Source organism: Lonchura striata, chromosome 1A, assembly GCF_050655825.1.
Source record: "Lonchura striata isolate lonStrDom1 chromosome 1A, ASM5065582v1, whole genome shotgun sequence".
Classification (NCBI taxonomy): Eukaryota; Metazoa; Chordata; class Aves; order Passeriformes; family Estrildidae; genus Lonchura; species Lonchura striata.
Genome location: NC_140741.1, coordinates 21,629,495 through 21,651,432, shown reverse-complemented (window position 1 = coordinate 21,651,432; position 21,938 = coordinate 21,629,495). Strand labels below are relative to the sequence as shown.

At 46.4% G+C, this 21,938-nt stretch overlaps 1 protein-coding gene across 5 annotated transcripts; it reads left to right on the top strand.

The window, feature by feature from the left end:
* Positions 1-1,646: 1,646 nt before the first annotated feature.
* On the top strand, positions 1,647-21,344 carry SVOPL (SVOP like). 5 transcript variants are annotated; one of them, XM_021536665.4, is made up of 16 exons: positions 1,648-1,770; positions 4,139-4,265; positions 4,806-4,897; positions 5,987-6,085; positions 6,534-6,605; positions 6,710-6,834; positions 8,076-8,139; positions 9,515-9,640; positions 10,973-11,101; positions 12,669-12,742; positions 14,388-14,590; positions 15,186-15,297; positions 15,699-15,780; positions 17,230-17,319; positions 17,675-17,788; positions 18,697-21,344. In XM_021536665.4, exons 2-16 carry the CDS (start codon positions 4,187-4,189, stop codon positions 18,706-18,708), a joined length of 1,473 nt encoding a protein of 490 aa, XP_021392340.4. In that variant the 5' UTR covers positions 1,648-1,770; positions 4,139-4,186; the 3' UTR covers positions 18,709-21,344. The 5 variants fall into 5 exon arrangements, 4 of the variants coding, with proteins under 4 accessions (XP_085425418.1, XP_021392340.4, XP_085425417.1 ...); XM_085569292.1 differs by lacking the exon at positions 18,697-21,344 and having other exon boundaries at positions 1,647-1,770; positions 4,130-4,265; positions 17,675-18,157; XR_014952028.1 differs by lacking the exon at positions 18,697-21,344 and having other exon boundaries at positions 15,699-15,796; positions 17,675-17,693.
* Positions 21,345-21,938: the final 594 nt, after the last annotated feature.

Below are 21,938 nucleotides of genomic sequence, written 5' to 3'. Positions count from 1 at the left end.
CCAAGCCAGGACCTCATCTGCAGCAGACTCAGGATTTGTGCCTAAAGGGGACTGGGTGCTTCTGGACCCAAAGCTCATCCCATTGCTAGGGAATAGTTTGTTTCTGAGAACTGGTGGCATGAGTTTAGTCATTTTGTAGGGAACAAACATTAAACAAAACTCAGTGAATGGCCATGTAGAAAGGAAAGGCAAACAAAGAAAGGAAGTCAAGCAAACTGGTTTTAGTCACTTGCAGCCATTCTTTCCTGAGTTTTTTTATTCCTTCTTGTGAGAGCCATTGCTCCCACCAGGACAGCTTTGTGATGTAGATGATGAAGAAATCCAGAGTTCTTGTCCAGTCTCTTAGGTCCTCTGTTCTGGTGACAAAGAACTAGCTTTTGGACTGAGGTTTCAGAAACTCCAGGAATCAGCAGTTTCTTGGGATTCAGCCTCTGGCTCCTCCAGAAAACAGCACTTTCCTCAGTCTTTACCTATACCATAGCTCTCCATCATGTTCTTGGCCAGCACAGAGACCTTTATTTTCTCTCTCCCATTTCTTGTTTCTCCTGGGCCTTTCATGAATGTAGGAATTTCCATTTGTTCTTCACTCTGACCAGCCTTTACCTTTTCATGACAAATAAGTAGAATACCACAAGGTGGTTGGAAAAATGTAATAGACATAGTATCCCTTTGTGCAATCCTAAACACCTGGGCCTGAAAGATCATCTTTGTAGCTTAGAACTTCACTGGAATTTTGGTCATTTTTTTCCCCTTCTTTGCTGGGGAGCTGGAATGCTGGAACATCTGTTCCCTCCTGTCATTGCACACACGCTGTTGGAATTTTTGCAATGAAAACATAATGGTATGGATCTGGCAGCTTGGATTGTGCAGCTCATTCAGCAGATGCCAATAACAGCTGAATATTAGATATTATTAAGAAGAAGATAAAAAATAAAGCTGTGAGATAGCATATGTTGGCTGATAGCAAATATCTTCCAGATGTTTGGAAGGATGAGATTCAGTGTGGGAGTTACTTTGATAAAACTATTGCACCATTGCTGCCAGTTCAGTGTATGTATTCAAAACAGAAGGATTTTGGAAGCCCTTGTGAGACCTGTACCAACACTGAGTAGTAAAGGTCAGCACATATGGTCCTAGTCAAGAGCCCATACCTATTGTGGCACTGAGATTTGCTGCACAGCAAGGCTGGGATCCCTGTGGCAGTTTAAAGCTACGAATACTCCCTGCATTTTTCTACCTCATCAAGAAATTTAGAAGGATGAAGCAGACCTTATTTTTCTCATAGTGCTGGTGCCCGAGTTGGCTTCATCTGGCCTAAGAAGAGACAGTGGCTGCAATGCCCATGCAGAAGATGGCAAAGGTGCCTTACGTGGGCACTGACTGCTGAACCTACCTCTGAAACCTATGAGCTAAGATCTTGTTGGTGTTTCAATAATGATGTGTCCAGCACCCTCCTTCTACCTGATTTGAGTCATCCTCACAAGAAGGGATGAGTAACCACCAACACCTGTGGAGGGCAGTGCCTGTGAAGCACCTAAGATGATGCAGTAAGACAAACACAGGCCAGCACTTGGGCACCTTGCCTGCAGCACCTACCCCTGGGTGGTGGAGGTGGGTGGAGAGGGACCAGCCTGTGCCCAGCAAGGAGGAAACCTGACCCCTGGGAGTTGGATCCCAAACAAGCAGCACTGTCAGCACTGTAAAAGTAAAGAGCAGAGGAGAAACAGTCAGAAAAAAGGTCTTCTCCTCCGAGCCTGAGACACCACAGAGGTAAGAAAATTTCGCTAAATTAAAAAAATATTTAGTAAAATCTTGCTTAATACTGGGGGCATTTCATCATTTTTATGATCAGATAGCCTGCAGGGAAAATTCTCAGCTAGAGAAGGTCTCTGACCTTACTGACAGAGTTCCCAGGTGGTGTCACAGGCAGCAGTGCATGTTGTATGGCCTTTGTGCCTCACAGCCCTCTGGGGGGAGGAGGGGGGTCACAGCATAATTCCAATGGGTCCCAGCAGCAGTTTCACTGTACTCTTGGTTGTTCCCTTCCGATGGAGGATTTTTATTTTCCCTGCCAGCAACAGCTTTGTCACTGCTGTTCTTTTGGCTTGTGTAATTGGCATTTAGTTGGATTTACAAATAGAGGGAAATTTGTGATTCCCTGAAGATAGACACTAGCTGCTCCATCAAGGCAAACAGCTGCAAGGGTTTGGGATGAGCACAACTCAGGTTTGGTAGGAACTCTTAGGTGGTTTATCTGTGCCTGCACAGATTTCTGGTGTTATCTGAGGTGCTGGAGAGTGTATCCCACCTGCTTACCAGCTGTGATATGAGACTAGTGGGGTTTTCCCATTAGGTGCATCCTGCCACCTCTGAAGGTGTCTGGCTACTGTAGGGTGCTGGAGGTAGCACTGCAGCCTTCTGCTTGAGCACCTGACTCTCTCTGTGAGTTCTGCACAGCAGCATAAGGGATTGGGCTTCTCTCCTCTTTTGTGGAAGAGTTGTGGCACTTCCCAGAAGGAAGGCATGTAGCCCACAGCAGGTACCAGTGAAATGCTCCAACACCCCTCAGCAAACAGTAGCAGGGTATCCCAGCATCAGGATGGGTGGGCAAACACCCAGGGCTTGATGCTTGTCCTGCCAGCACTGTGGGCTGTGCCTGCCACAGAGGTTTTGGAGGAGAGTGTTTGTTTAACCAGACAGAGGTGTTGTGTGGCAGCTTAGGGTAGAATGTGTTTGCAGGTCCCTAGTAATAAAGGAACAAAAAAGGAGAAGAACAGGTGCCCAGACTTCGTTATTGCAAAGCCTTTGGCAATTCAGACACAGTAAATCTTTACCTCTTCCCATGGGCTCTCCAAGGCACCTTGTTTGGTTTCTGTTGAGCTGGTTCCACTTGGAAATAGTCCCTAGCTGTTGGCTGTCATAATCAGCTGGTGGCACTGTGTGCTGCTGGCAGCTATTGCTGCCTCCAAGGACATTGCTAGAGACAGATGTAACCAATATCTTTGGCATCTTCTTGTGTGCTGGACCACAGCAAGGTCAGTCTATGTGACTCAACTGACTAATCCTTAATGACCTCCTTCTTACTGTGCCTCAGTATAGGATCAAGGTATACATCCTGGAGTACAGTAATTCCATGCTTTCTTTGTTCATGCTGCCCTCTATCTCAAATGGATTTTTTTATCTTTCATTAGATGATCTCAGCCATTAATTCCCTCCAGTTCTCACCCTTCTGCAGCCTCCCCAGTCTTTGCAGGCTGGCTGTGAATGCAGCCTGGGCCAAGTCCAGCACTCCTGAAGGGAGGTAATCAAAGGAGAGGGGGTCAGCAAAGTACAGATGTGTTGAGCCCCCCTCTGCAGTGCCTGAGCATGCACTCAGCAGGAAAGGTTGTGGGTTTAAACAATCAGTGTGCTTAATCCCTGCCCTGGGATTAAAATGAGTTTTTCTGATGAGAAAAAGCAACAGTGGAGGAATCCAGCTTCCAGTTGCAATCCAGAATGCATGGCTGTGTTTATGGATGCCCTGAGAGGATGGGGATTAGTGTGACAAGGGATGAGGCAGAGGGGTTGGTTTGCAGCAGGAAGTTGTGTGCTGCTTGGGTGAGGAGCTAAGTGCTACCCTGCCACCCTCAGGGTCCTGGGGTTAGGGAGCTGGCTGGGTCACCTGGCTCTGCCTCAGTGGGGGCTCCCACCAGGCTGAGTGCAGCACCTCTACTGCACACTCAAACTCAGCTCCACTGGGAGCCTCCAAAAAGGGCAACCACTAGTGGTTCTATCATGTCTTGGCTCTGGAGATGCAACATCTTTTAGACTGGCACTGTATTTCACCGACCTCTGGGCTGGGGAAGTTGTCACATGCTCTCTTGTCTTAGCAGGTCTCCAGTTTTCCCTAAGGCAATCCCCGGACTTTCCATAAAAACAGCCAGTGTGATGTGATACTGATGTCTCTCAGTTCAACTAACTCAGCCTGTGATGTTTCTATGTGTTTTTCACTAAAACCCTAGTGGGAAGGGACAAGTTCTAGTAGTTGCATGAAACAAACTAATATTTGACTGTATCTGAAAGTTTCCATTCCAGTGTGAGAAACTGCCTTGCTATTTTCTTGCTTGGGTGACTTTGTGACTGTTGTGAGGTTTCACAGGTAAATCCCAGCCTTGCCTGCAGTGACAGCGGATCCCAGCAGGAGCTGATGGCCACTGCACCAAAAGAGGCAGAAAATGCTATTGGCTTGGAGGAAATCCACGCAGAGAGAAAAGAACCACCGAAAGGTGGGTTTGTATTGACAGGACTAGAAATTTGGCTCCTTGTTTGGCTTGGGTAGAGGGAGAGTCCTCAGTTGTGCCACTCCAGCCACTTAAAACCTCTGTAGATGGAGCTACAACATCAGCATCCCATGCTCCCATCCCACCACACCTATCAGGCTGGAGGCTGCTGCCTATGGCAGTGGGAAGAGCTGGCTGGCTTGGCTTTTCTCAGCCTCTGCTTTGTGTAAACATTTTATTATACTGGTAATTTGAGGATTAATTTCCTTGGAATAATTTTTTAAACGTTACTCTGTTTCAAAAGCATTTCAAATAGTACAAGGCTGTTCTTCCTCCATTTGTACTGGCTGCTGATTCAGCAACCCCCTGTTGAGCCCTGCCACCAGGACATCCAGGGCCTGGTCAGTGGATATAAAGCTGGTAGATGTTTCCAGGCTTTTTCCTGGTGCAGTCCCACAGAAGCATGAGAAGTATTTTTTTTTATGAAGAGGAGGTACAATTTGACTGCTGACAGGTTTTGTGTCTTAATTTTCTTTTTATGTTTAGGACAAAAGACATTTACAGTGGAAGAAGCTGTGGAAACCATTGGGTTTGGGAGGTTCCATATCATGCTTTTCCTCATAATGGGCAGCACTGGGGTAGGTATCTGCAACCATCTGTGGTAGCCTGGAAAAAGCTTCCTTCTCATTTTTCTCATTGCCATGAAATAACAACCATAAGTACATACCACTGCCAGCCCATTTTTTCCATACATACATTCTCAAGCAGGATTTCTGCTATTTTCATAATTGGTGAAAGTAGATTTTGGTCCCATTGATATCAGACCCATTTCAGGGCAAAGCTGAGCAGGTTGGCCCAGAGCATCATGGTTTGTCCCCTGTTCTGGAGCACTGTCAGGGCATATCTTCAGTTAGGGCCTGAAGGTTGGTTCAGCTTCACAGTTGCATTTTTCATGTTATCCCCATGGCACCCAAATCCTCTGCAATCTGGCTCAGAAGGCCTGGCATCTTCTCACCCCTGGCTACCTGACAAATTTCCTAACTTTCATGGTCTTGGGTTGTGTATCTATTTTGGGAACTTGGGCAAAAGCTGGAGGCCAGGCTGGCCTAAAAATATAACAAGGGTCTATCCATGAGGATTGCTGCAGCTGAGGTGAAAAAGTCAGAAGCTGTGTGTAAAGTGTCAGCTCATTCCTAACTGTGTAGGGCACACAGCCAGTGGAGCAAGGGAACTCTTAAAAACAGTTTTAAGAGTTCATGTCAGATGCCTGAATCCACAGCTAGATACCCAACGAAGCAGCTTGGTTTCCAGAGATAGTTGAAGATCTTCTAATAACCCAGATGGGTAAAAATCTTCTCTGCCAAGGATGGCTCTTTCCAAACTTCCCAGATACACAGTATACCTGTACCTTCTTTCTATGTGTGCCTTTCCCTCTTCCTCTCCCTGTCACCAAGGTCTTCCAGGTCAGGCACAGAGCTCAGACCACTGTGGAGGCACCATGCTTCAGAGTTCTGACATGGTGGAACTGCCATGGCTGCAGGCTTTGTAGGACTGAGAGAATTTTCCCTGTGGGCTTCTGTTGCAGAGGATAGATAGATATGATTGTTATCTTAGCTAGCCGAATGTCACTTCTACCCTTGGTAGATATGATTGTTGTCTTAGCTAGCCGAATGTCACTGGCTTCTTTTGGCTTCCCTTCTTCCTAACACACACACTTGTTCCCAAAGGTGGCTGAAGCCATGGAGATCATGCTGATAGCTGTTGTGTCCCCTCTCATCCGATGTGAGTGGCAGCTCCAAGACTGGCAGGTGGCTTTAGTGACAACAGTGAGTGACTCATGTTCCTCCTCAGAAAGGTCATCCACCATGTGGTCATAGTCATGGGTACCACCATGGGTTTTGGAAAGCGCATTTCCCAGCAAACCAAACAAATTCCTAGGGCCTCTTTACAGGGACAAGAACAGTGCCACAACTGTGGACATCAGAAATGAAGCTGATGAGAGCAGATGTCCATGCCCACAGCAAGTGGACAAAGCAAATCCCCACTTCCACGTTCTTATTTTGAAATCCTGCCACCCACCCCCAGCTTTGAGGATTGCAGCAGTGAGTGCCTACACAAAGGAAGCCATCCCCTGAAAGTCTCTCCCTTGTAGTTCTGGGTGCCACAGTTCATCCTGCTGCCCTGAGAACACACAGCTCACCTGCAGCTCAAAGAGCAGAGCTGCCCGTGTAGCTGGAAATGGGCCCTCCACAGCTGTGTTCCAATTCCCCTCAGATGGTGTTTTTTGGCTACATGGTGTTCAGCATAGTGCTTGGGCTCCTGGCTGACCGGTATGGCCGCTGGAAGGTGAGTGACTGCCGGGGGCTGTGTGTCCTTTTCCTGTGCTCCACAGGAGCCAGGCACCTGGCTGAGCCTGTGCTTTAATAACCCTAATTCCTGCCCTTTTGCAGATCCTGCTGCTCTCCTTCCTCTGGGCAGCCTATTTCTCCCTGCTGACCTCGTTTGCCCCATCCTACATCTGGTTTGTGTTCCTGCGGGCCATGGTAGGAGGTGGCGTGTCAGGCCACGCGCAAGGGTAAGGCTGTGCAAGCCGCCTTCCCAAAGAAGGTAACGGGGTGGCTGGAAGGGGAAAGGGGACCAAATTCCCACATCACCTTGAAACAAAAAGCCATTCTGTAATTTCACTAAATCTCAGTCAATTGACCTAACTTGCAGTTCCCAAGGACTCCTGAGGCCTGGAATAGAGGGGGCAGCTGGTTTACATTACACTGGTGACAGAGGGATTATTAAGAACAATGTAAAAACAATTAGACAGGTAACAGATGAGTAAAAGCTGCTTCCTCTTTAAAAAAAAAAAAGTCACAACAATTCTACTTAAGTAGAAAATTATTTTTTAATTATATAAAGCGTTCCCACTGAAATTAAGTTTTTGTCTTGGGGCAGAAAGGAGGATGTGGGGAAGAAAAATTCACAATATTAATGACCACTTCACTGGTCTGGAAAAATAGGGGTTTTTTTGTTGACTCTCTTATTGAAGAAAATGAAACATTTCAGCACCATCCATGGTTCCTCAAAGCCTGGTTGATGCCCACAAAGGAAAGCCCTAAAGTGGTCACATTGACCCAAAAGCCCTTTGCTGAAGGAAAGGACATGGAGGAGAGAGGTGCTATTGTGAGAAGGCACCAGAGTCATGCATCTGGTGAGCTGCTGGCACAGCCTCCCTCCCAGGAAGGCCCCCATTCCCTGACCATGGAGGCTGCTCATGAGTCTCATGGAAGAAAATTCAACATTTTATAAAACACTTCACTGGCTGAGACAGATGGAGCCACTGAGGGTCTCTTCCCACCTCTCTCTCTCTGTCCATCTAAGGAAACACAATTCACACTGGGGACCTTGAGAGATGCCTGTGCCACAAGGCCCCTGTGCCAAGGGCACTCAACCGTTTAAAAAGTGGAACAGAATTCTCCTATTTCATGGAAAAAAACGTTTACTAAAATGTTCATTTCTATGAACATATCTATGCTTGTGCTGACACCTCAGTCACCCGTAGGTTTCCTGATGTGCAGACTGCAGTGTTTATTTACTTGTATCCCACAGCCACAGGCTGGAAAGGATTCGTGGCTTGTGTTTCCCTTGCATGTAATTTGGTGCTGGGGTAGGAGAGAGGCATAATGGACAGGGATTCCTTGTCTCTGGGTGCTCACGGTGGAAGAGGAATGGTATTCATTGTATGAGTTGAGCTGAACTGTTACTTGATTTGTATGTAAATTCTCATTACAACTGTATTTCTGCTTTTTTTTTTTCCCCTTTTGCTAGACTTATCATAAAAACTGAATTTTTGCCCACCAAATATCGGGGATACATGTTGCCCTTATCCCAGGTGAGAACATGAAAACATCACTGTTTCTTTTAGCTCTGAGTCCCAGTAGATTTGTCCCACCACAGTTTGGAAGGCACATCTCCAGCACATCAGCACTTCTCCCAGACTAAACCCTCTTGTCTGGGTCTGAGCAAGCGTTCACTGCCTCCTGTACCTCAGAGTGTGGCATCTGTGTTATTAAAGATGTACACAGGAGAGATGCAGTATCTTCTCTAATTATTTGATGCTCCAAACATTTTATAGGGACTTTGAGTGATGGCTGACACCCAGCCTCTTGGTTGTCCTATTGACAATGTGGCTACCGGATCTAATGGGGCCAGCTGGTGGACTGGCAGGCACTGGAGCTTGTGGCATTCCCAGCCCACTCCAAGAGGTGTATCCCCTCTCCACCCTATTTGGACCCCCAGAGATAACAAGTGGTTTATGTAGTGACTTTCAGGTGAGGTCCTAATCTGCTCATCTCCCTGCTCAGGTTCTGCCAGGGGATTTGCATAGGAGGGTTAGCACAGATAGTCCCAAATTTGGCCTGATACATGCTGGGAGGATTGTATCCACTTGCTAGGTCATTGCTTACTGCAGACTTCTGCAGTGGGCAGTTGCTGTATGTGCAGATGATCAGTGGTGACACCTCTGAGTGCACAAATTCATCCCACTGCTGAACCAAACTCTTCTTGTCAGGGATAACTTACTTTTCACTGCAGCCTCCTTGATCCCAGGGCATCATTACTGAAGTGTCATCAGAAACACAAAGATTTATGGAAGAACAATCTTGTATTTCTCCCCAGAAATTTGTTATTTCTGCCCACAGGCTATTCATGGACTTGCTGCAGCTTTTGTGATTTGTGTTATCTGAGCTCCCTTGGGTGGTCCCCTGGAAAGGGATGTGTCTCCTAATGGCAACAAGTGAACTTCAGAAAGGAATGTACTTGCAGATCAGAGGCCAGATTTGCTGTTGGTATAGCTGGGCATTGAGTCTACTGGAGAGCCACCAACTTTCAGCAGTGGAAATCTGGCCTGATTTTTCCTTCTGAGCTTGTCAATCTCCTGCTTCCCTGAAGAGACCTAGACAACAGGAAAATTCATGAGCATTAGCAGAGAAGTGACTGAAAAGACAAAAGCAGTGGTTTTAAGTACAGCTGTAGCCACAGAAATTTTTTTTACCTGGAGCTAATTAATTCTCTGTCCCTCCCCAAACTCTTGCCTTTCCCTTTTTCCTCCTAACCCAAGCCCAGCTCCTCAGACAGCCACAAGATGGCTCAGTTGAACCTTGGCATTCCCTAGCACAGTTCCCCATCTATCCACAGAACTGGGCCAGAAGGGTAAACAAATCATTGCCATGTGTTCATGTTCTAACCCCTCTCTTTCCCTTGGAAAGGTGTTTTGGTTGGCAGGATCCTTGTTAATCATTGGCCTGGCATCAGTGGTGAACCCAACCATTGGCTGGCGATGGTTGATCAGAATTGCTTCCATCCCTGGCATCCTTCTCATCCTGGTGTTCAAGGTAGGAAGATCTCTGCTCTCCACTCCCTGCTGTACTGCCATCGCCCTGATGTCTCCCCAGGCACCATTGCCCTCCACTCCCTTCATCCCCAGCTCTTCTTGTGTCCTCTTTTCTCCTCTTCTGTCCTCTCACATAGTGGCTTGGTAAGGTCCTGAAGTCCTGACGGGGCTGCAGACCATCTTCAGGGGAGATGCCACCATGCTGATGTTGGCCTGGCTTTATTGGTAGCCCTCCAGCAGCCCAGGTTCCAGTGTCCAGCCTGCCAGCAGTACTCAGGGATTGCAGTGATGGGCCAGGCACCAAGAGGAAGACAGACTACATAGTATATGAAAAAAATGACAAACAATAACTTCAGTCTAATGCTGGGCACAGCACACTCTCTTCAGTCTTAACATTTTCTAGGACTGAGGAAAGTAACCTCAGTAAACTGTTCACAGTGTCAGGGAAAACCACAATTTCTCCAGGTATCCGGGGGATATTTTATTCAGAAAACCCATGAGAACCATCATTGTCTTGGACATGAGAACCATCTGATTTGTGGAGGGTGATGTGGAAAATCCCTGCTTACAGTGCTCATGAGCACTGCAGTGCTGAGCTGTGGCTGGTGGAGTCTGTAGAGATGTAAAAGCTCTTCCTGCAGCACAAGTCCATCTGGGGTGCTACCTGGGCAGGCAAATATAAGGTTGCTGTGAGTGTACACTTATACAGCCTGGATGTTTTGTTTCTCTGATTATTTTTGCCAGAAAAATTGGATAGCTGAAGTTTGTAATCTGGGGGGAAAAGTAAAGACAGAGTTAATATACATACCTTTAAAAAAGTGGTCTTTAATTCCTATTTGAGTGAAATAGATATAATTGTTTATTATTTAATAGCACCATTTAATAAAAAACATATTTTATTTTGGAAAGAGCACCAAATGCTAGTAACTAGTTACATTTTAATCACTTCTTCCTTTTTATTAAAATGGCCTTGTTGTGCCTTCCAAGACTTTTGCTTCAGCAAGTAATATGTGCCTCATCTCATTTTAGAATGTCAATTAATTTAGGATTGTTTTTGTTAAACCTGTCTCTTTGGCTTTCACCTTTCATAAGCGCTTGACCCAGATGGCTCAGTGGCATGACCAACAAATGGGTTTGTTGGGCAGGGTGAGCCCCTGGGGGGAATGGGGGGCTGGGGCACACGGAGCACCCCAGGGCATGTCTGGGGGAAGGGCAGGCAAAGGGCTGCTCCAGCCTATGGAGTGCCCTGTGCCGACCTGAGCAGGCTCCTAGGTGTGATGAGAAGCTGCGAGTAAGACAAGAGGTGCAGAAAGGCTTCCTGCTCTGCTTCCAGTTCATCCCGGAGTCAGCACGGTACAACGTGTCCATGGGAAACACGGGGGCTGCACTGGCCACGCTGCAGAGGATAGCCAGGATGAATGGGGCGGCCGTGCCAGAGGGGCAGCTGAGGGAGCCTGCCAAGGTAAGTCCAGGCTGTCCAGCCCATCCATCCCAGGCAGGGCCGCCGGCATCTGGGCTTCAGGGAGGGAGCGGGACTGCCAACCACATCTTGCTCTGCCTCTCTCGTCCTCCTTGCCTGATTCTTTTCCGAACAACTGCTGAAAGCAATGATGAAGATGTCAGTTTTCTTGCCTTCAAAATGGAATAGAATTTTCTGGGATTGTTTTCTTTTTCAGTTTGTGTTCGCTCAGAAAAGTATTGGACTAAGAAAATAGTGGCTTCCTTTACGACAAAATAGACTACTGGCAAAGCATGCCATTCCTTATTGCCCGCCCATCCCGCAGGGGTGTCCCCTCTGCCATGAGATCTGGGAACTGTCCCTTGGGGCCTCTCTCAGGGCTGTGAGTGGGTAGGCTGCAAGGATGCCTGCCATGAGGTCATCCCAGTGCTCCCAGAGGCTTCTCCCAGCCCCTGGCCTGGCTTGTCCACTGTGTCCCAGGACCCCAGATCCCTGAGTGTGGAGCCACAGCCCAGCAGGAGAGACCATTTCACAGATACCACCACCTGTACCTGAGCAGCTCAGGAGTGGATTGCTGCTGGACTGAAATGCCCAAAAATGTGTGTGGGTGCTGCGGGGGGGGGGGGGGGGGGGGGGCAGTCTCCCCCCAGACTTCTCCCCCTCTCACCCAGTCTGGGCCTGGCTGACTGGTGGATGGGAGGACTTAGGTGGCTCCTTTGACACCCAGGACAGGAAGATAAGACAAATCCATTGTTCAGGACCTCAAAATTATTCAGTTCTTTTAAATCCCTTTCCTGGATCTTTTCCCTGCGTATTCAATCCTACAGGCACCAAGTATTGTCCTTAGCAATTCATGCAAGATGGTGCTATTCTATTGGAATTAGTTACGATTAAAGCTTCCCTGAAATTTAATTGAATTTATGTAATGGACCCACACTGGATGTGGGAAGGGCTTTTATTAGTTTTGCTCTCTCTTAGGCTTAACTAATGATGAGGAAAATAAAAATAAAGTCAACCCACACCATCCCTGTGAACTTGTCTCCCCTTGGTGGTGGGACCCTGGGGGGCAGCAGGCCTGGCAGGATCCCCAGTGCTGGCTAGTCTCTGCTCACTGGCACTTCAAGGCCTCCCAGAAAGATGTATGTGTCCAAAAGTTAGCTTCACAGGCAGAGCAGCACGCAGGGCAGTGGGAGCTGACAGAAGCCCCACCAATGCTGGCCCCCCAACAGCAATCAGGGCCCCTTCTGGCACTGTCACTGTCACAATGGGACCAGACTGCTCAGATCTGGGGGGTCCTTTGGGGCCAGGAGAGCTCAGGATGTTCTTTTCTCCCTTCCTCCCTTCTTTGCACTGCAGCTTCCTGTGGGTATCTTTTGGGAAGCAGGGCTTTTCTCTCTGGAGGTTTGATGGGTGCTGTGTTGCACCATCTGTGGCTCTGTCTGTGCCACAAGCAGCCTGGGGACAGGGGGAGAACAGGAGGGCCTGGTGTGCCAACTGCTCTCACAGAACACTTGCTCCAGTATAAAAGATGCCTTTATATAAACTTCTATTTCTATTGTATGATTTTCAGGAAAGAAGGGGAAGATTCAAGGACCTCATCCACCCCAAATACCTCAGAACCACTTTGCAGATATGGATCATATGGTAATTTTTTTTGTTTTGCTTATCAGCTCATTCTCTTGGTTGACAGTGTGCAGGGAGCAGAAGGCTCCCAATGAGTCTGCCTTTAACAGGACACCACTCTGCCTCTGATGGTAGCTGCAGATCCTTGGCAGCTGGAAGAATGGATCACCATAGGCTTGTCCTGTTTCAGACCACACCTCAGACACCCTGACTGGTTGCTGTTAACTTAGGGAGAAAAGGGCTGGACTTCCAGGATGGTGCTATGAGTCTTTCCTCAGGACAGGGCAGCTCCTGGGAGCCAGGGGAGAGCTACAGGGCAGCGCCCACACCTGACTGCAGCTGGACCAGCTGTGTGCCTGCAGCTCTCCTTCCCTGCCTGGGGAAAACTTGTTCTCCCTAAGGATGGCCAAAGGGCTCTGACAGAAACACATTCACCATTACCAGTGCTACTCACTGGGGGAAATTAAGATTGAGGCGACAGGTTTCATATGCAGTGATCCCAGCAGCTGTGTGCAAGGGTAATACATGTTTCATTAGCTTTGCTGTCTAGAATGGAAATGTATAAATAATATGTCTGTGGGAACTCATTGACCCAAAATGCTGTGAAGTCAGGCCTTGAATTTTTTATATGTTTTTCCCCTTGACTTCTATGAGTGTTATGAAATATCCTTTTGGGTTTTTGTCTTTCTTTGTCTCCTAGTCATCCCAGGAGTTCCTAGTATGTTCTCAGGTCTGCATTCCCATGCCCCCTAGCCTGCCTTCCCAGGTGGCCAGGGGGGATAAAAAAGTGAAAATTACTTTTCAGCCTGCTTATGATCAGGTGTATTCTGAATTACTTGATAATGACAAAGCAAGGCTGCCCTCACCTCACCCAGAGGGTCACAAGTCCTGCCAGCAAACCTGCTCCAGCATGGGCTCCTCTCTCCATGGACCCACAGGTCCTGTCAGGAGCCTGCTCCAACATGGGCTTCCCATGGGGTCACAGCCTCTTTCAGGCATCCACCTGTTTTGGCATGAGAACCTCCAAAGGCTGCAGGTGGATCTCTGCTCCACTGTGGACTTCCAAGGGCTGCACGGACACAGCTGCCTCACCCTGGTCTGCACCATGGGAACCAGGGGAATCTGTTCTGGCACCTGAAGAACCTCCTGCCTTTCATTCTTTACTGACTTGGGTGTTTGCAGCAATGTTTCTCACACATGTTCTCATCTCTTTCTCTGGCTGCTGTTGCTCTTGCACCTTTTTTTTCTATTTCTAGCAAATGTTATCCCTGAGGCACTACCAGTATTGCTGATGGTCTCAGCCTTGGTCAGCAGGTGGAGTCAGCTGGCATCTGGCATGGAGGATGCTTCCAGAAGCTTCCCACAGAAGCCATCCCTGTAGTCCCAACCAACTAGCAAAACCTGGCCATGAAAACCCAATACAAAGCTGAGCTATGAGCTGGGGTGAGGTTTACTGAGGAAGAGCAGTGCCTAGACATAGGTAGGAGGGGAGTGCCATGGGACAGGTGGACGCCAGAGCCACTTCTCTGCTCAGGCTAAGGGGTTCCATCATGCAGAGCTGGTGCAAGCAGCAGCAGAGATTCCAGGGCATCCAAAACCTGCTGCATTTGAGTTTCCTCACCTTCCCCATCATAGCTGCACCTCACTGCAGCATTTCTCCCCACAGGCTTGGCATAGCTTTCGCTTATTACGGCGTCATCTTGGCCAGTGCCGAGTTGCTGGAGCGGGACCTTGTCTGTGGCTCTGCAGCCCCACCGCTGCAGGACTCCAGTGATGACTCTGAGGAGAGCCACAGCCCCTGCCACTGCCGCCTGTTTGGGCCCGCTGCTTACCAGAGCATGATCATCAGCACAGCCGGGGAGATCACACGTAACTTCTTCCCCCATCCTTGCCCTGCCATTGCCCTCTCACAGTGCTCACCACAAAGGTTTGAGCTGTGGGTGCACTTGGTGGCAGGGGCCAGCACGAACTGGGCACTGCTGGCAGCTCCTGGGATGCAGACCATGAGCCTGTGGCACCTGGCTCAGCAGGGTGGGACACACCTCGGGCCCTGGTGTTTGGCTGGGTTGTGGGCAGAGGGAGCAAAACCACCCAGGCCTGTGCTGCTCACCCAGCCGTGCCTTCCTTGAATGGCTCAGGACAGACACTGGTGTTCTGCCTCAGCACAGCCAATTTCAGAGAAGCACAGGCTTCATCATCTCAGGGGAAGGTGAAACAAAAGGGACACAGGGGCAAATCACAAGCTTTGCATGCAGGAAGAGAATGCTAGTGTTTGTGCATTTTACAGGATGTTAGTAGGCATTGGGCACACAGACATGTATCTTTGAGTCACACTGTAAGGTTGGTAGGCATTGGGCACACAGACATGTATCTTTGAGTCACACTGTGTAAGGTCTGTCAAGGCAGACAATCATTGCAGTTAGATCATCGAATGGCTTTTTATGGTTTTCCCTTTTATTTCCAGTAAATCCTGTGAACATTCTCAGCATCAATTTCCTTGGACGACGTCTAAGCCTGTGTATCACCATGGGATGTACAGCTCTATTCTTTCTTCTCCTTAATATCTGCACCTCAAGGTACTCTGGCTCAGACTATGGGTCTTGTTTGAGGGTATGAAATTCTGAGGGGTGGATCTCTGGTATTCTCAGTTCACCAGTCTGGCAGGCCAGTAATTTTTGTAAGTTTGAGAAAAGCCTCTGACTGGCTCTCCTTTTCCTGGGAAAGCTGTGGCAGCAGATTCTGTGGTTCAGTGGTGTGCAGAAGGATTCACTTGTACTACTGAGCCCACATGGCTTCCCCTAAGCATCCAACAAGCTGCTTTCTAGCACAGTCCAGAAAATTTTAAAAATGTGTAAACAACATGCATTGGAAAGAAGTTATATTTTTCATTCACTTTTTTCCCCATTTGTTTCACTCTGGTATCTCTGCAGATGCTGGTCAGTGACATTAACTCTGTTCCACATTACTTTCTCTCCAGTGCAGGCATGGTTGGCTTTCTCTTCATGCTGCGTGCCTTGGTTTCAGCCAACTTCAACACCATCTACATTTACACAGCAGAGGTGGGTTCTCATTGAGGTATGTTGAGCTGCTTGGAGGCTTCAAATACCATTTGTGTATACTCAGGAACACTGCCTGCTAGTTTATGGACTAGTTAAGAGTCACCTTCCTAGAGCTGTGTATCTCTGTCATCTTGGCCAGTGTTTTCATATGCAAGATATAAGAAGGAAGTAGAAAATCAGCTTGGAGATGACAGGAGTAGATGGAAGAGGAGTGCCCTATTAAACCAACTGTCGCTCAGCTCTTATAAAACATTTTTGAGGATGTTGGGTATCACTATCTTCCAACAACCACAATCTTTCCCCTATTTAACCCCCATAGTGAGAGAACAGACTACCACTAAAAGGAACATTTTCCAGCACTTAAGGGGCTGTTTGAGGTAGTATATGGGGTTATATGTAGGATCCTTTTCACTTAATGGAAATTGCTATGTTCTGTCTGAAAAATGTTTTAATCCTTTAAAGAGCTTTTCCTTCATACAACTTTGGAGCCGTGAGTTCTGCAAGTATAAATTGTTGGGCGTTTTGTTGTTCTTTTTTTTAAAAACAATTGTATGGTGTTAAATGGATTTGCTTGTTAATTGACTAAAGCTATCCAAAGCAAACAGAAGTAACTCCCTTGCACTTTTAATAGTGCACTGTAATATTTAAATTAGCACCTGGCTTTAATACCACAATTTTAGCAGTGTTGAATAAGTTGCTGTTGATGTAAAGACCACTGCTTTAACAGCCATACTATAAATCAATTCTACTCACAATTTAATCAACGATCAAAATCTTTTAAGCTAAGTGCCTGGACTCTTATTGAATTAGCTTGCTTGGCCCAGTAATGTATTTAAACAAAGGCTTATATGAGTATACTTGCTAAAATCTGTTGATATTAAGAGGACTAAAAGTTCAGTAAAATTCATATTTAAGTGTTTCATTGGCACAGGTGTTTGGGACATGTGAAAGAAAAATGACACCAAGCACATTCTTCTAAGCCTGAATATTTCTTATTGGGATCTGTTTTTCTTTTTCTTCCTTCTAAACAAATGTGCTGTTGATAAAAATGAATAGGCAGACTTGAATGCTGCAGACAATATCTCTTCTTCCTGCTTCCCAGATACAGGGCTCAGCAGTGTAAACAGAATTTTTCCTTTAGCACCCAACCTAAACTCTGTGATTTTAATCATAGAGGCACGAAATAAAGTGGAGGTAGTGGTGCTAAACAAAGGAGAATCACATCCAGCTTTGACTTGCCCTGAAACTTCACTTGGGGGGAAAAAAATGAGAGATTTGTAATCGCTCAAGTAAGGCCCAAGGGAGCTTTTATTTCTTTTCATATCTTATCCCACTAGCTGCCATTGATAAAACAATAGGTCTCTCTAATAACAAAAAAATTAAAAATAAAAAGAAAAGATATTGCAGATTGCTGTTGCACTAATCCAATTTATTTATGGCCTTTTTTAGGTTTATCCCACCACAATGAGAGCGCTGGGGATGGGGACAAGTGGGGCAATTTGCCGTGTAGGAGCAATGGTGGCTCCATTTATATCACAAGTAAGAGCATGCTTGAAAATGTTGGTAAACATGGTGCTGAACACTGCCATCAAATACAGAGAGATGTCCCTGAAATTCATCCAAAAACAGGGAGGATGTAATCAATTCCCTCCCAACCCCATATACAGAGTACTTGGGTGGTCTTTGCCAGATGTAACTTTGGGTAACTCTCATCACAGAGTTCAACTTACTACTATTTGATACTTTCTGAAAGCTCTTAAGGTTCACAAGATACTGTTTTTTTTCTATTGTGGAGTCTCTCAGGCACTTGTGACCCTTTGTCCACTCTTAATTGCTAATTAAGTGTCAGCCCCCCACACCAGCAAGCTCCTGTTTGATGTTCTTTGACCTGCAGGTTCTGATGAGCGCTTCCTTCTTGGGGGCCCTGTGTCTCTTCTCCTCCGTGTGCATCATCTGTGCCATCTCTGCAGTCACACTGCCCATCGAGACCAAGGGCAGGGCCCTGCAGGTGGGTACCACCACTCCAGGAGCTCCTGTGGCTCTAAATGCTCTTAGGGACTTGGAGGTGATGATGCAGCCAGAATCCAAACCCATCTCTCCTGAGGTTTCTCAAGCCTGATAGGCACTCACAGGAATGTGCTGCTGCAGCAGCTTGAAGCACTGTTATCCCAGTTGCCCAAAGCTTTTTTTGTGAAAGAACAAGCCAGGCTGCCAGCCCCAGCCACCTCATGTAAGCAGGTGAGCTTTAGCTTTTGCAAGCCCCTCTTTACATCTCTCTCCAATCCTGACCTGAAGGTGCAGCTTCCCAGGCACATGCTCTGCTCTGCCTATGCTGCAAGGAGAGAGGAACAGCAGAGGGCACCTAAACTACCAAATCAAATTCAAGGCCCCTTCATTGGTCCACCAGCTAAACCCTTGTGGTCAGTGTTTTCTGTAAAGCAATTAGCCAAAACACTAAGCCCCAAAGATTAAGGGGGAAAGTTTAAATTCAGCAATCTCCCATGTGCAAGTCACACCAGTTTAATTAGAGGAGGTGGTGAGCAGTCCTGTTATTCCAATAAATTCATCTATCCCAGCACAGAGATTTTCATGGCATGCAGGAGCATGGCCACACCACTCTGTGTCAGTCTGACCTATATAGAATACAAAACCATAGGCTAAGAATAATCCATATTCTTTAGCAGCCCTATTCTTAATAATCCATATTCTTTAGGGCATGGGAGATCTTTGATCAAACTAATTTATGAGGACTTCCAAACCAGACTTTGAAAAACCCATCCCTTTAAACAGAGATTGCCTGTCAGAAGTGAGACTTTTTAGACATATCCAAACACATTATTTTCCATATCCATTCCTGTTGAGGTTTATGTGCATTTTATTAATTTAATGTATTATTTTTTCTTTCCCCCTTTTTAGCAAGTGAAATGAGAGTGAATGTTTGATGTTGGATTGGGTAGAAAAGAAATATAAACCCCTGGAATCTGTCACTTCCTGACTAAGCTGCATTTGATGTTGATTACTTCTCCATACCATTTCCATTATAAAAAAATGCAACCAGTGTAATAGCTATGATTTGTGTAGACAAAAAGTAAATTTCTCAAGGACCTTTCCTTTTTTTATGATTCAATAAACAGATGTTTTCTACCCTTTCTGGGAAGTAAGATGAAGGTTCTTTACTTCTACTGCTATCAATAGTGACACTGCATACATAATATAAAAAAAAAGTAAAATCATTAAGTGAATTGAGGTATAGGGGGAAAAAGACACAAAGTAAATACAGTCTCTGCCATAGCAGCTTGAAAGGATATAGTACTTCCCTCAACTTTTTGTGCAAATACCATCTGCATGGAAGTAGTAAAATTTGGATCTCAAACCGCACTGCAGTGATGATTTCTGATCATTGTTAGGGTGATATTTAAGACCAAAAAATGAAAGGCAAGTCAGATTTTTTCCAAGTGGATTATTTGAAGAGAGAGATTCTCAAGCTGTTTACAGCAGACAGGTAAGTAACTGGATGCAGAGTACATTCACCTCTTCTCTCCTCAGCATTTTCCACTGGGAGAACTTGAGTGTGAAGTTGGATCTTTAGGATTTCAAGTTGTGGTGGCAGCACATCTTTATTTTTTTAACTTTCTGCTACTCTAGTGTACACTCATCACACTTCTGTTGCTAGAATGGTCTCCCTCACCCTTTTGTTCTGCTCCTTAATTTCTCTTTACTGTTTTCTGGTAGTCTGGGATTGTATCACTTACAAGAAACTCTCTTCAGGCAGTTAAAACTTTCTGTAAGAAACCAAACCAAACCAAACCGCAACAGCACCAATATCAAAAAGCAAACAAAAAAGACTCTGGGCAGCCTAAAAATCCACCACATGATCAGAAGTTATGTCAAAGGCCTGCTGCAAACACAACTGAGTATTTTTTGGGAGTATCCACTATATTTTAGTGTGCAGTGCCACCCTATGACAAAGACAGGTAGGCAGGATGTCAGCAGGTGAGGCAAAACCAGGCCTTTTTCTCATTGCACATGTACACAGCAAAGATGTACAGAGTCTCTTCTATGCTCTTCTACCACACCAGTGCCTGATTCTATAATTCTGACTGTTAACTTAGTCTTGCTGGAAAAGAGCTCTAAATTTAAATAAACCACTTGCTGAAAGCTGTTTGATACAACAAAAAATATGCAAAATCAACTCACAGAATTAGGTAATATTTGGTAAAATTTTAATGTTCTTTTTTTTTTAATCAAAATCTCTCATATTTAAAAATGCTTCCAAATCATGGAAAGGTCTTCATTATCTATTTATCCCTTAAAAAAGAAGAGACCTTCCATCCAGAGCAGTTCGTGACCATGACTGAAAGGTCTGTGAGTGGAAGACAGGAATAGATGGACTCACAACTCACCTGGAAAATGTTTTCCACAGGTCCTGGAGGTTGATCTGGCAGGTGTTCCTTTGGAAAGCTCTGGTGTTACACTTCCTCTCCAGTCTCTGCTGCTGTCCCCCACAGCTCTTGTGTCATTGTTCCCCTGCACGAGGTGATTTCCCTCTGTTTTGCCATTGGAAAGGACTGTGAGCTTCCCAGGCAGCTGGAGACAGGACTGGCTAGATTCTGTCAGCTTTTTCAGAAGGGAATTTGGTCTAATCCTGATGGCCTCTCCAGCAGCAAGGACTGCTTCCATGCTCCCTGTTGCCAGGGAATACTTGGCAGCAAGTGAAGGAGAGGAAGTGAAATGATGTTTGCAGCAGGCACAGGTGTGTTTGTGCTGGCTGTACACAGAGTGTCCTTGGAATCACAGAATCATTCAGGTCGGAGGAGCCTTCTGAGATCACAGTGCCTGGCAGCGCCAAGGCCACCACTGCCCCATGTCCCCAAGCACTACATCTACACGTCTTTAAATCACTCCTAAAATCATACACTTTACAGGACATTTCCCAGAACAAAGCTGCCAGCAAATAGGACTCTGGCTGCCATTGAAGCCCCAAATGTCACCTCTTACATGACCCCAGGACACTGGGGAACAATCTGTTTTTCCTATGGAAAGTGGTCACTAACCATGTCCAGTCGCACCTTGGCAGTAGTGGGGTGCCGCCTCCTAAAACTGCAGTCATCATAGGATTTATCCAAGACAAAAGCTCCTAGCACCTAGGACTCTGACTGCCCTTGGAGCCTCACATGCCACCACTGACCTGACCCCAGAACACTGGGGAACAAATTCTTTTTCCTATGGAGAATGGCCATTGTTTGCATCCTGGACAACATTGGGGTGCAGCCTCCTAAAATCGCAAATCTCGCACAGGTTCTCCAAGACAAAAGGTGCTTCCAACTGGCAGACTAACTACTCTTGGAGCCCAAAATGCCACCTCTTACTTGACCCCAAGACACTGGGGGAACAAGTTTTTTCCCTATGGAAAATGGCAATTATTCATGTCCAGTTGTGTCTTGGACCAGAGGGGTGCCACCTCCTAACATTGTAGGATTTCTCCAAGGCAAAAGCTGCTAGCAACAAGGACTCTGCCCTTGGAGCCACAAATGCCACCTCTGAGCTGACCCTGAGACACTGGGGGAACAAGGTTTTTTTCCCACGAAAATATTCACCATTCACATCCAGACACTTTGGCCTAATGGGAGGTGCTGCCCCCTAAATTCACAATTGTTTCAGGATTTTTTTCCAGAACAAAGCTGCCAGCAATTAAGATGATGTTTGCCCTTGGAGCCCCAAACACCTTCTTTGAGCTGACCCTGAAACACTGGGGGAATGAGGGGTTTTTTTCCCATGGAAAATACCCACTGTTCTCATTGAGTCTTACTGGCTGACAGTGGGCTGCTGCCTCCTAAATTTGCCTATTTCACAGGATTTTTCTGAAGCCAAAGCTGCCAGCAACTAGAATTCTCACTGCCCTTGGAGCTTCAAAGACACCTCTCACCTGACCCCGAGACACTGGGGGTATGAGGTTTTTTCCCCATGAAAATTGGCCACCATTCTGGTCCAGTTCCATGTGGCCTTATCACAGCTCCGCTCAAAAACATGAATTGGCGGCTGCATGTGGATACTTGCAGGAAGGTACAGGCAACTTTGGAAAGCTTTAATTCCTGCTTTTCTGAGGTCCCATCATGGATAATGAGCTTTTTAGAAATCTCTTCAATCGCATATTAGAA

Bases quoted from the DNA above. Each gene is read 5' to 3' on its own strand.
- SVOPL (XM_085569292.1), top strand. From the start codon at position 4,187: ATGGCCACTGCACCAAAAGAGGCAGAAAATGCTATTGGCTTGGAGGAA. The intron at 4,898-5,986 runs GTAGGTATCTGC...TTGTTCCCAAAG, and splicing joins TCATAATGGGCAGCACTGGG to GTGGCTGAAGCCATGGAGAT. The intron at 6,606-6,709 runs GTGAGTGACTGC...GCCCTTTTGCAG, and splicing joins ACCGGTATGGCCGCTGGAAG to ATCCTGCTGCTCTCCTTCCT.